The following is a 12,141-nucleotide window of genomic DNA, read 5'->3' as shown; positions in this document are numbered from 1 at the left end:
GTCTCCCTCTCTCTCTGTTCCTCCCCTGCTCTCACTCTGTCTCTCTCACTCTCTTAAAAATAAATAAAGATTAAAAAGAAACAAAGATGCCATAATTTGAGCAATGAAAATGAGGTGTCAATAACTTAAATACCAAAATACCTTTGTACCAAACCTTCTTAACTCTTCTGGGGTGTTTCTTACACTTATCCCTTTTCATTCCTACTTCAACCACCCTTTTTTAAAGCTTTCCCTTTCTATTCCTTATCATGAAACAAGTCCTGATGCCATACTTCATGGCTAAATTGTTACAATTATATCCTAATTCGTCCCCCAGAAGCCAATCTATATCTCACCTCAAAAAATTTTTGAAGCAATTAACCTAGTCAAAACATTGTTTTACCATATTTGTCTGTAAATATTACACAATGCATGAAGTCAATCCCTTATCCAAGATTTCCCTACAGCTGTGGTTCCCAACAGCTCCTATTTTCCACAATCCCACTACACATCCTCTCCAATCAATCTAATCTACCCTTAGAATCCTGAATATACCTCCCTCACTTCCTACTCTCCCCATTCTCCTTAATTGGAGAATCTTCCTCCTTCTTTGATTACCTAATTTCTTCATTAAGCTTGCCTGTATCACATCAACCCAAAGTCCTACCTTTCTTCCTTAAGTATCATAGCACTTAATCATATACTACTTAGACACTTCAAATCCTTTCTGGAAATAGGCAGAAGAGGAATAAATGAATATATATGAACATACATATAAAAAAATAAAATGAATATATGAAATTGCTTTGTTATTTAAAATTTACTTTAAACATGTCTCATTTCTTCTCTGAGATCAAGGACCACTCATATTTTTCGTCTCATGTTCAGCATTTTGTCTATATGTGCAGAATACCCTCACACAATTTGTGCATTCCATAAATACTTACCAAGTGCTTATATTTATCAGGCACTAAGACAAAGTTGGGGATGGTAAAAAATGAGATTTTTTTTTTTTCCCTTGTGCTCTGGAAGCTCACACTCCATCAGGAAAAGTAGACATGCATGCAACTTACTATAAATATAATGTGGTAAGTGCCACGATAAAATTCCAACAAATAGCTAAGGGGCACAGTTTGGTGAAAGACTATCAAAAACCTTCTTACAAAATTGTCCTCCTGCGCTAATTAGTACATATGAGAGTTATTATGGAAACAGGCGCACATGTAAACTTTGCAAAAGTTTCCCTTCACCTGAAATGCGCTTCCCTACGATCTATACTTACAGCATTTTCATTTCTTAAGGACTAACATAGGCTATATTTCCACACTCATTCATTCCACAAATATGTCCTTGAGACTTACTACATGACAGGACAGGAATGAACAAAATATAAAGGTCCGCGTCTTCCTGGAGTTTATAGTTAAAACTTCCTCAGGATCTCAGTCAGAATTAATCTCTTCTTTCCTTATTCTCTTACTGTATCTGAATCTTACAGAATCTCTATCACACACTTACCATAACTCTAAACAATCAATTCATGTTAAATTAAGTGCAGCAACTGTCATCCCTACTAGCTGCAGGGTGTCCAGAAGATACAGACAGTGCGTATGTCTTGTGCACAGCAAGCAATCAAGAGTTTGTGAAATACAGTTTTGGCAAATACATGTTTGTTCTACAATCCTAAGGCAAGAACATAACTATTTATAAAAGGACATCCCCCAGACAGTTCATCTTTATCTAAGCACCAGGGATTAGAGAAGGCTAATATGAAGAAGAAAAAACAAGAAACAAAAAACAAAAAAACAGAAACAAACAAACGAACAAAAACAGGGGAGGAACCCCACCACATCTGCATCAAACTGACACTCACATATGCTGGGACTTCCGAACTATCTGGCAAGGCAGGTTCCACCCAGGCCCCAACTGGCACTATAGCCTGGTTCCTTTCGGCCAGCACTGCCAACACGTCCTTGCTCTTCAGGGGGTTTAAAGCCAGGGGCAACCTTGCGGCATTTCGAGGCTTCTTGAGGGGGGCCATCCTTCCTGGCATGTGACCCCTGGATAGGAGAAAGGAGAAGCTTAAAATCTTCAAGCGACTGCGTTAAAAGCTCAATCTCCTAATCCATCAGCCACAGGCTCCTGGAAAGGAGAGAAACCTGGGAGGAGGCAGTAAGTAGCCTGACAGACAGTCGAAGAACAAGAATTCTGGAGAAGGAAATGGGAACAAATGAAAAGCGTTAAGTTTTAAAGACTGCCTTGTGCAAGGAATGGGGATGAGAGGGGAGAGAAAAGGGATCTACTGAGGGAACGAAGACTGTGCCCACTGGTGGCACCGCGAGGAAAGGGAGGAACGACCGTAGCAGCCAGAGAGGAAGGGGGCTGGTAGGGTCGGGTGGGAACCTGGGTCTGAGGCTGAGTCCAAAGAACTGCTATCCGGTTATGGAGGGAAGCGATGAATGCCGGGGAGTCCCGAGCCAGATAAAAGCCTGTTTCTTAGGCCTCGGGGGTCCCACTCCTGCTGAGATAGCACCGACCAAGCACCGGTGCACAGGTCGCCACACATTCAAACTACTCGGGATTCCTAGGTAACCGCCTCCAGCAAACCGCCACTTTCGGGAGGGCCGCCGGGCCCCGCCCAGTCCGGCCCCGCCCTTCGGTGGCCATGTATCGGCCCCTTCCGGTCTTGCATTCCTTCCCCGGGGATGGGAAAGCGTAAGGGGCGGGACTTCGAGCTCCGCGTCAACGTCACTTCCGCTTCATGTCTCATTCAGGGGGCGGGGTTTGTGAAGGCGCGAGGAGCGGGGCGGGGACGAGTGGTTTCGCGGAGCTGCTGAGTGATGCGACAGTTAAGGTGTGTAAGGCCCCTGGTGCAGAGATGGAGACCAGCACAAAACCTGCGGGAAAAGGTTACGTTGAACTGAAGAGCGCTGACTCAGAGGGCCAGGGGTCCCAATAGAGGGAAGCAGGGGAAAAGAATGGAAAAAACTGGGTCTGACAGAGCTTTCCAACAGGAACAAACTAAACTAACAGTAAATCATACCCATCCTGTGTACACATCATTACGTTTATAAGGCTATTTAATACATACATATTCTTATATTTGAACAGCGCAGCCTCGTCACCCTCTCTGCTCCAAGCTCTACTATAATTCTGGGGCACTTCATTACGTGAAGTACCCATTCATTCGTTCATTTAACATATCATTGAAAGCTTTTTGTATATCAGTACTGTTCTGGGCACTGGAAATATATAGCAGTGAAGAAAACAAATATCCCTTGTTCGTGGAATTTGTAATATGATGAGAAGTAACCGAATAAACACATGAGTAAGTAAATGTGCCTGAGGCTGATGAATACTGGAGAGGAAGAGCAGAGAAAGAAGATGAACAGTGTACTGGAGGGGAAGTGAAATTTTAGATAGTATGCCTTCACTGGGGTACTTTTGAGCAAAGGCTCCAATGCAAACCTCCATGAGATAATGGAACAAGCTACTGTGATCTTCAAAGGAGAGTTAAGTGTTCCAGGTAGAGGGAACAGCAAGTACAATCACTCCAAAGTGGGTATCTGTCTGGCTGTGAAACAGCAAGGAGGCTAGCGTGACTGGTACAGAGTGAGATGGGGAGAGTGTTGATATAGGAAGTCAAAAGTTAGGGGGTGGGCAATTATATAAAGCATTGTAAGCCATGGAAAGGCATTGAGATGGGGAACCACTGGAGGGTTTGAGCAAAGGAATGCCATAATGTGACTCAATTGTTTTTTCTTTAAATCACTGTGGCCACCATATTGAGAATAGACTGAGTGTGGCAGAAGTATAAGCAGTAGGCCAATTAAGAGGCTATTCCAGTAATCCCAATAGGAGATTATGATGTCTTGGATCAGGGAAGTAGTGGTAAAGATGGTGAGAAGTAGTTGGATTCTGAATATACTTGGGAGGCAGAACTTTCAGGACCTGTTGAAAGTTGGGATATGGAGTGTGTGTGAGAGAGAGAGAGAGAGAGAAGAGTCAAGAAAAATTCTAGTGATTTCATCCTGAGCAATTGACAGGATGGAGTTGCCATTTTACTCAGCTGGGGAAAATGGTGGAAGGAGTAGGTTTGAGAAAAAGATCAGGAGTTCAGTTTAAGTTGTGTTTAATTGACATCTAAGATATGATAGAAGTATGGTAGAAGTATCTGCAGTTCATAGGAGAGTTCTGGACTAGAAATATAAACTTGGGAGTTGTTAGCTTATAAATTTAAAGCCAGGAGATGAAATGAAATCATCAAGGGAGTGAATTATAGACAGATAAGAAAAGAGATCTAAGGACTGAGCCGTGGAGTATCCTAACAATAAAGAGGCTAAGAAGGGGAGAGGAATGCAGAAAGAGGGAAGGATCAGCTAGTAAGCTAAGGAAGAAAACCAAGAATGTGTGATAGCTTGAAATCCAAGTGGAGGAAATGTTTTATTGAAGAGAACAGACCATCATGTTAAATCCTGCTGATAGCTCAAATTGGATAACTAAGAATTGACTATTGGGTTTAACAATGTGGTCATTGATGACTTTTAAAAGAGCAGTGTTTTTGGAGTAGTTGGAGAGTATAAGCCTGATGGAGTAGACTTAAAAGAGAAGGGAAGGAGGATTTGGAGACAGCAATTTTAGACAACCTTTTCAATGGGTTTTGTTGTAAAGGGACATAGAGAAATGGGTAGCTGAAAGGAAAGATAGAATCACAAGATGATTCTTTAAAATCACAGCACACATTTTTTTGTTGTTGGGAATTATCCAGTAGATAGGAGAAAGCTGACAATGCAGGAGAGAGATGGGAAAATGTTTGCATCTGAGTCCTTAAGTGGGCAAGAGGGAATGGCCTTAGATCGCAGGAGGAAAAGTTCACTATAATAATAGCAGGGAAAGCAGACTATATACTGGTAATTGGGTAAGATAGTGGTGGGAGTTGGGGAAGTTCTCTTCTAACTGTTCCATTTTCTCTGTAAAATAGTATTGTAGTCAGCCTACAAGATAGCCTCTGATGTTCTCCACCTCCTGGTGTTCACACCCTCTGTAGTCCCCTTTTACACTGTACCAGGGTTGGTCTGGTGACCAATGGAATATGGCAGAAGTAATGATATATCACATCAGAGATTAGGATGTAAAGATGCTGTATTATGTCTCTCTCTTTCTCTCACTTGTTCCCACTCTCTCTCAGATCACTTGCTCGGAGGCCATTTATGTCACAAGCAGCTCTATAAAAAGGCCCACATGGCAAAGTACTTCTGCCAGCAGCCCTGTGAATGATCGTGAAAGTGGATCCTTCAGCCCCAATCAAATATTCAGAGACTATTGTCTTGGCCAACAACTTGACAGCAATCTCATAAAAGACCTCGAGCCAGACTATGCACCCAGAAACTGTGTGAGATAATGTTTGTTGTTTTAATATGCTAAATTTGGATTAGAAAGTGATAACTAACACAGATAGGAAGCAAGTTCATCGATTAATAGTATAGAGGAAGAAATGTTGGAGGTCTGAAGAAGGAAAATAAAGTACAAAATAGTTGTCCAGAAAAGTAAAATCAGAGACCTGTACAATTGCTAGATGGCTGTGAGGACCCATGTGAGATTCATGATTATGAATTTAAAGTGAGACCAGTCAGCATTGTTGATTGTTTTTCTTCAGTTGAATGGTTACAGGCAACAGTAGTAGAAAAATTAATTTTAACCAGGGTTGAGGTTTTACCAAAGTATTACTATCAGGCAAGAAATGAAGATTAGGGAGTTGAAGAGAGTTGAAGATTAGTGCAAGGAAGTAATTAAATGACTGACCATGAAACTTAAAATAGGTAATGTGGAACAGGAGGACAAGTGGGATGTAAGGGGCACTGTAAAGTTAGTAGGATCAAGAGATTAAAGGCTCCAGTGGAGATCTAAGGTTTGTTAAAGCAGGATACTGGAAAGAATGCACCGAAAAGATAAGAGGGGGGATGCTTGAAACTGAGAGTATGGAGACACTGCAGATTGGTCCTGTCAAAGTCTATGGTGGAACCAAGAGGAAGATTAAAAAACAAGATCACTGGGGAAGAAGTCATAGAACTTCTAGTTGCTTCTAGTCAAGCACTGGTTGAAATGTTCCTAAGGTTATCAAAATCACCAAAATATATGACAAGAATAGTGTTGGTGAGAAACAGGAACAACAGTCTTCAGGGAATTTTGAGAAAAGACCCGGAGGTTAGTAGACAAGAATAACTTGGAAAGCAGTGAGTGGTATGGCCTAACAACATTAGATTCAAAGTGAGGGGCGAAGCTAAGGAAAAGGAGGGAGAATGGTTTATAAATAACCAAGTAGCAAGAAGGTAACCTGTTCCACCTCCACCCAGATGGGCAAGGAACAGAAAAAAGCCACCCCTTGGGGCACCTGGGTGGCTCAGGCAATAGGGCATGCAACTCTTGATCTTGGGGTTGTAGGTTCAATTCTCACGCTGGGTGTAGAGATCACTTAAAAATAAAATCTTAGGGGCACCTGGGTGGCTCTGTCAGTTAAGCATCTGACTCTTGGTTTCAGCTCAGGTCACGATTTCACGGTTTCATGTATTTGGCCATACTTGCGATTCTCTCTCCCTCTCTGCCCTTCCCACACTTGTGCTGTCTCTCCCAAAATAAATAAATAAACTTAAAAAAAAATTTTGTAAAGAAAACAGCCATTTCCCTGAGAGGGCCAGAGCGAGATTGATATGTATTCCTACACACACACACACACACACAGAGCCTTCAACACTGGGGAGAGTGTGATTAGGTAGCTCCTTGCTCTCTCTAACTCTCTCTCTACCTCAAGGTCTATGCATCCCGCCAGCAGTTGTGCCAGTGGTTTCATGTGAATCTGTACTCTTGTGATGTCCACGGAGCTCACATCTTGAGCTCTGCTCCCATTTTCTGACCTTTTCACGTGGTTTATCTTCTCAATGGCTGGAGTTCATTTCTCAGCAAAGGGATCTGTTTGCTCAGGAACATGTGTTTTCTTCAGAAACTTAAAAGAATGAGTGTTTCTGGCACCAGAGTCTTGAGGTCCTATACCCCAGAACTCACCAGAGCTGAATTATCTCTGATGTATATGGCTGGGGGATCCCTGGCCATCTCTGCACAAAGCCCTGAGTCGCTGGGTCCTTGGCAACAGTCCACTCCACACAGAACCAATTGTTTGATGAGCAGTAAGAGGCAATTTGCTGTTTGTTTGCCACTGTGCTATTTGTGCCTGACTGACCCACACCGGTAACAAATCAGAAAACTTGATCACCAGTTAGTCCAAAGAGCCTACCTCAAAGAGATGGGAAACCTGCCTATTCCACTCTCATGGGGTCTGGATGGGATCTGGATGGGATCTAGATGTTGGGAACTCAACCCCAGGCAGCTGAATCATGCCCACTTTCACTCTCTTGCCCAAACTTGAGTTAGATTTCCCCAGAACTAACCAATGTTCTGGGCTATTTCCTGAAAGTAGACCATAGGACTGTCCTTCTTTGATCTTCCTCCTCCTTAGCCACCTCTCCAAATAACCTTCCTAACTGGTATATAATCTGTGAGGGTCCTTCTGCTTGCCTACACAGACCAGGTTTTTGTAGCAACAATTCATTGTAAATGGCACCAGTAGCAGATCACTCAGTTGTCTCAATAGCATCTGCCATACTGATCTTTGCAAAAGATTCTCTAATTTTATCATGGATACAGAAGTCTTTTCTCCTTTCTCTTGATGAGTGATTTAAAAAAATTAACATAGCAGTCTCAGCGTCTCTCCACGGTATCAAATACTCTTCTAGGATGGACACAGGGATGCACTTCCCAGATCCCGCTTCAAGGAAGGACTTGCTGGCTCAGCTTTGGGGAATGTTGTCATTTTTCCAGCTGTCAGCTCCTTCAGGGACTGCTTTGGCTCCAGATTGTTGCCCTGCCTTCCCATTGAGAAACAGCCATATCCAGTGACTGACCGATATGGGGATATAAAGGCCCAGAGGTTTCTGCCTAAGTTGGAACAACTCTGATGGGTCATCATTTCAGCTCCAGAGCTCCCTGTGGGGTCAGCTGAGGCTGCCTGGCCCGCGTCACGGCTTGACTTCTCCCTTGCCCACTCCTAGTCCATCCTCCTTTCCACAGGTGTCCATCTCAAGCACACTCCCTGATAAACATCCTGGACAGGAAATTCTGTCACAGAGTCTACTTCCTGGAGAACCCAACTCTGACACCCTCTGAGGGTTGTTAGGCCTCAGACACCAAAGCCCTGGCAGCTCTCAGACCATCTAAGTCCTAGTGCTAAAACCCATAGACTTCTGATCATTATTCTTTTCTTTTTCATCAAAGACACCTGCGATATTTCAAGGATAGGGTCTAACCACAGTTAAAGTCCTTCTTCCTATTCCCTGTTGACACGTTCTAGCCTCTGGATTAAGCTAACTCTCAAGACTTTCTCTAGATAGCCTCTAGACTTTGTAAATATGTGAGCTAATGAAGCTCTTTATTGTTAATGCCAATTTGCATTAGGTCTTATACTGTTGGTAACATAAAGAGCCCTGAGATACGCAAAATAGAGGGAGTCAGTTGGTCAAGAGAGGAGAACAGAGCAGATAAGCAGAAAGATTTAGAGTTACCTACAAAAATTGATTCCAGAAACTGCCCCAGTGTTTGAGCTCTCCTATTCCAGATCCATGCAATATGCCTCTCCTCTGATGGCAACTTCACGGGGATATCTGTTCTGTGTAGCCAGAGAAGTTTCACTAAGGACACTGCTTTAACATAAAGCAGATTTGGCCAAAATGAGTTTAATCTATCTATAAATTTTTATCTGTATTATCCACCATACTTTTGACTGTTTTAGAAAATGTACTCCTAAAATATAAAGGTTGCAATCATTAAACATACTTTAAAAATATGTCGCAGGTTCTTAAAGTATGTCAAAAGAAGAATTTTAAATATGTTTTCTAGAATAAGTAGCAAAGGACTCAAGGTAACTATTTGGAGAAAAACCAAGCCATTGATTTTTGTGTGTTCTGTTTTGATTGTTAATAATTCACTATTAATAGTCACATTTTCTGCATCCCAAACTTCTAGGGACAGCACATTAGCAGTCTAGAGAACAGAGCTTTGGATACAAACTTGGATTTGTATTCTAGCTCGGCAATTGACTGTCTGTTGTCAAATCACATAATCTGAGTCTTTGTTTCTTCATTTGTAAAATGGGAGCAATCAGGATTTTTCTGTGAGAATTCAGTAATATATATGAAATACATGATATGTAATAGGTTTTCAATAAATGCTTATTTTCTTATTTTTTTTATTTTATTTTTTTTTTAGGAATCAAGATAGAAGTCATCTCTTCTACCTTTAGAAGATTTTGATTTGTCTGCACAAGCCTCCCTTCTATTTTGAAGTAGGTAATAGACTGCCCCACCTCTGACTGTGAGGTTAGGCACATGGCCAAGCTGGGGTGGTATTCTATTCTGGTTATAATGATTGATCCAGAGCTGTGCATGTGACACAGGCTAAACCAACCACAGTCCTTCACCAAGATTTTTTTAAAACTAGCTTCATCTAAAATATCTCTGGATGACAAGAAGCACGGTCCCATATGTTAACCACTAGCTACATGTGGCTATTTAATTTTAAACTATTTAAAATTAGATAAAATGTATAATTCATATAATTATAAAATTTATAATTCATACAATTCAGTCCCACTAGCCACAATGTAAAGTACTGAATAGCCATGTGTGACTGTTAGCTACTATACTTCATAATGCAGATACAGAACATTTCCATCATCACAGAAAGTTATGTTGGACAGCATTGATAATCTATAGAATCTGGCAACCATCAAAAACTATAAGAAGGTTTGAGAAAATGAAGCTGATACCAAGAGCTAAGCAAGGGATGAGTAATAACCAAAATGGCTTTTAAGTATCTTAATTCCAATTATTCCAGCTCCCTTCAAGATTTTGTTACACAGTACAAGAAATTTTTCCCTTTTTGCCTCAAATAGTTCACATTGAACTATCACAGCCAAAAAGTCTTGACAAATCAAGACAGCAAACCAGATGCAGAATCCTGGAGGGCTAACTTGGGCAAAGAACTCTGAATAAGACAAAGCTGAACCCTACAAGTACCGCAACAAGGGGTGAAAACTTTGGCCTGTCTTCAAGGTCACCTTCCCTATAAGGGGTCCTCTTTTAAGAAAATTTGTTTCTCCCCCTGTTTCGTGTAACATAATCCATCTTAGTGGCCTTGGACTCACTATTGGGGACCCAATCATTCTCTTGCTGATTAGGCTTTGTTTTTTTAGGTCCTGTTGTCTGCCTTTGTTATGCCCAGAATTCGTGATCCCCAAATACCGCCAGGGAGCCGAGTCCGATGTAAAAGCAAAAGAGCCTTTATTCGAGCTAGCTCGAGCTCAATCCCCTACCTGCACCGACACAGCGGTGAGAAACCGGGGAGAGAGAGCGAGTTTCAAAAGGACAAAGGTTTTATTGGGGCCTAGGGGCAGTTGGTGAGGTAATGGCTATGGCCTCAGCCGATTGGCTGGGGAAGGGTCCTGGGGAAGGGTCCGAGTCCTGTTAGGCAGGTGAGGGGGGGGTTACTCAAGGGGAGGAGGTGTGGTCAAGGTGAAGGACACAGAACAAGATGGAGTCGGCCGGCGTAGGCCCGCCCTTTCACCTTATCCTTCTTTGTTTCACATCTTGTGTCAGAGCCTTCTTTTATTCTACTGACTTTTTACATCGGTGGGCAACCTCTTCCCGGAGTATAGTGTATATAAACACTAGACCAAGAAGCACAGGCTGAGTCTGGACCTTGCCAACTTACAAAACATGTGACTTTGAACAGGCGACTTAGCCTCCTTGATCTTCATGATGATCTTTAGGGAAAAAAAAATACCTGCCACAAAGGGTTGATATTAGATTAAATAAAATAATAATTTAAAAGGCAATTTGCAAGAGGCAATGCAAATGTATTAGCAATTATACTTGCTTACAGATTGAAATGTATCTCTCCCAACTATATTTAAGCACCTATATTGTGCTTAAATTGTGTCTTCCTTTCCTTTCGAATGCGCCGCCTTTCCTCTTATGCCACATCCCACTCCTCCTATTAACGTCTAGAACATGGAGTGCTCTTCACACAGTACGGAATTATTAGATGCTGGCTAGCTGATTTGCATTTCTGTGCCTCCCCCACTGGGAGGAGGGAGAGTGGGGGAGGGAGAGAGGGAGTGTGACAGCAAATTCTTCCCTGGGGGCAGGACAATGGTTGTTGGGAAGACACCATTTGAGGATCTAGAAGGGAAACAATGAAGCTTTTCATGAGTTGGGGGGGATTGTGGCTCCCCCAGGATTTTTCAACCTGTTTTTATTTAAGTACTGAAGCTTTACAAGAACAGAACTCCAGAGATGTCCTCTAGAATGTCCTCACTACATCTTAAATAGGTCTGCAAAAGCATGATCTTTACAACACTTTAATGCCAATTAATTTCCCTCCTTTGTTCCTCTGGAGAGTTGCTGAATAGGGCGCGTTCAGCAGCCAGGGACACAAGCCTGAGTTCCTCCCGGTTTCTGAGGGGGCGGGAATTCTATTCAGAAGTCAAATATTTACTCTCAGCATAAAAGACATTGATGTTTTTCCGTTTGCCAGCATGGAAACAGGCGCATCTCCTCTCTGCCTTACTGAAATTCACCCAGGACCCCTTGCTGTCCCAAGATCATATACTTCTCCCAACACACACCCCACTTTTTTGAGATACCCTATGTCTGCAGAGGGCTTTTCCTCTGAGGGACTCCTCACATTCGAACCGAAGGCCCTGAAAAGGGCAGGAAGAGCCTTTTAACCAGTCTCCACCTTCTATTTGACGTTTCTCAGAAGTAACCTGGAGTAAGGCTACCTAGGAGAACTTTAAATAGGAAAAGGAAAGACAAAATGTCCTTTGCCGGTGGGGGGTGGGGGGGTGGTGGTACATTTCTTGCTGTCCAGATCCCCAAAAAGCTTGTTTTGTTCAAAGGGAGCTAGCTAATCTGTCTCTTGTTCAGTGGTTGCTAGAGCAGCTAGGCCCTGCCTCCTTTGAATACAAAGCCTCACACAAATTCCTTGTTTCCCAGGCAATGCACTGCAGTTCTACAAATTCTCTGGCTGATGTTGGCATCCTGATTCCTCCCTCTC

At 42.5% G+C, this 12,141-nt stretch overlaps 1 protein-coding gene and 1 long non-coding RNA gene across 9 annotated transcripts in view; one reads left to right on the top strand and one right to left on the bottom strand.

Moving 5' to 3' along the window:
* CCDC15 (coiled-coil domain containing 15) overlaps nucleotides 1-2,658 on the bottom strand; it is an 84,221-nt gene extending 81,563 nt beyond the window's left edge. For all 7 annotated transcript variants that reach the window (XM_042904732.1, XM_042904726.1, XM_042904727.1 and 4 more), the window contains exons 1-2: nucleotides 2,380-2,658; nucleotides 1,850-2,036 (exon numbers count right to left, since the gene is read on the bottom strand). In XM_042904732.1, coding sequence (XP_042760666.1) covers nucleotides 1,850-2,029 — 180 coding nt within the window. In that variant the 5' untranslated portion in view covers nucleotides 2,030-2,036; nucleotides 2,380-2,658. The remainder of the gene's footprint in view (nucleotides 1-1,849; nucleotides 2,037-2,379) is intronic.
* A 118-nt stretch (nucleotides 2,659-2,776) lies between these two features.
* Nucleotides 2,777-10,318, top strand: LOC122199575. 2 transcript variants are annotated; one of them, XR_006193566.1, is made up of 4 exons: nucleotides 2,777-2,830; nucleotides 5,165-5,368; nucleotides 9,292-9,367; nucleotides 10,277-10,318. It is a non-coding gene; the product is annotated as an uncharacterized LOC122199575 (long non-coding RNA). The 2 variants fall into 2 exon arrangements; XR_006193567.1 differs by lacking the exon at nucleotides 5,165-5,368 and having other exon boundaries at nucleotides 2,783-2,830.
* Nucleotides 10,319-12,141: the final 1,823 nt, after the last annotated feature.

Source organism: Panthera leo, chromosome D1, assembly GCF_018350215.1.
Source record: "Panthera leo isolate Ple1 chromosome D1, P.leo_Ple1_pat1.1, whole genome shotgun sequence".
NCBI classification, from domain to species: domain Eukaryota; kingdom Metazoa; phylum Chordata; class Mammalia; order Carnivora; family Felidae; genus Panthera; species Panthera leo.
This window is presented reverse-complemented; position numbering and strand designations above follow the sequence as displayed.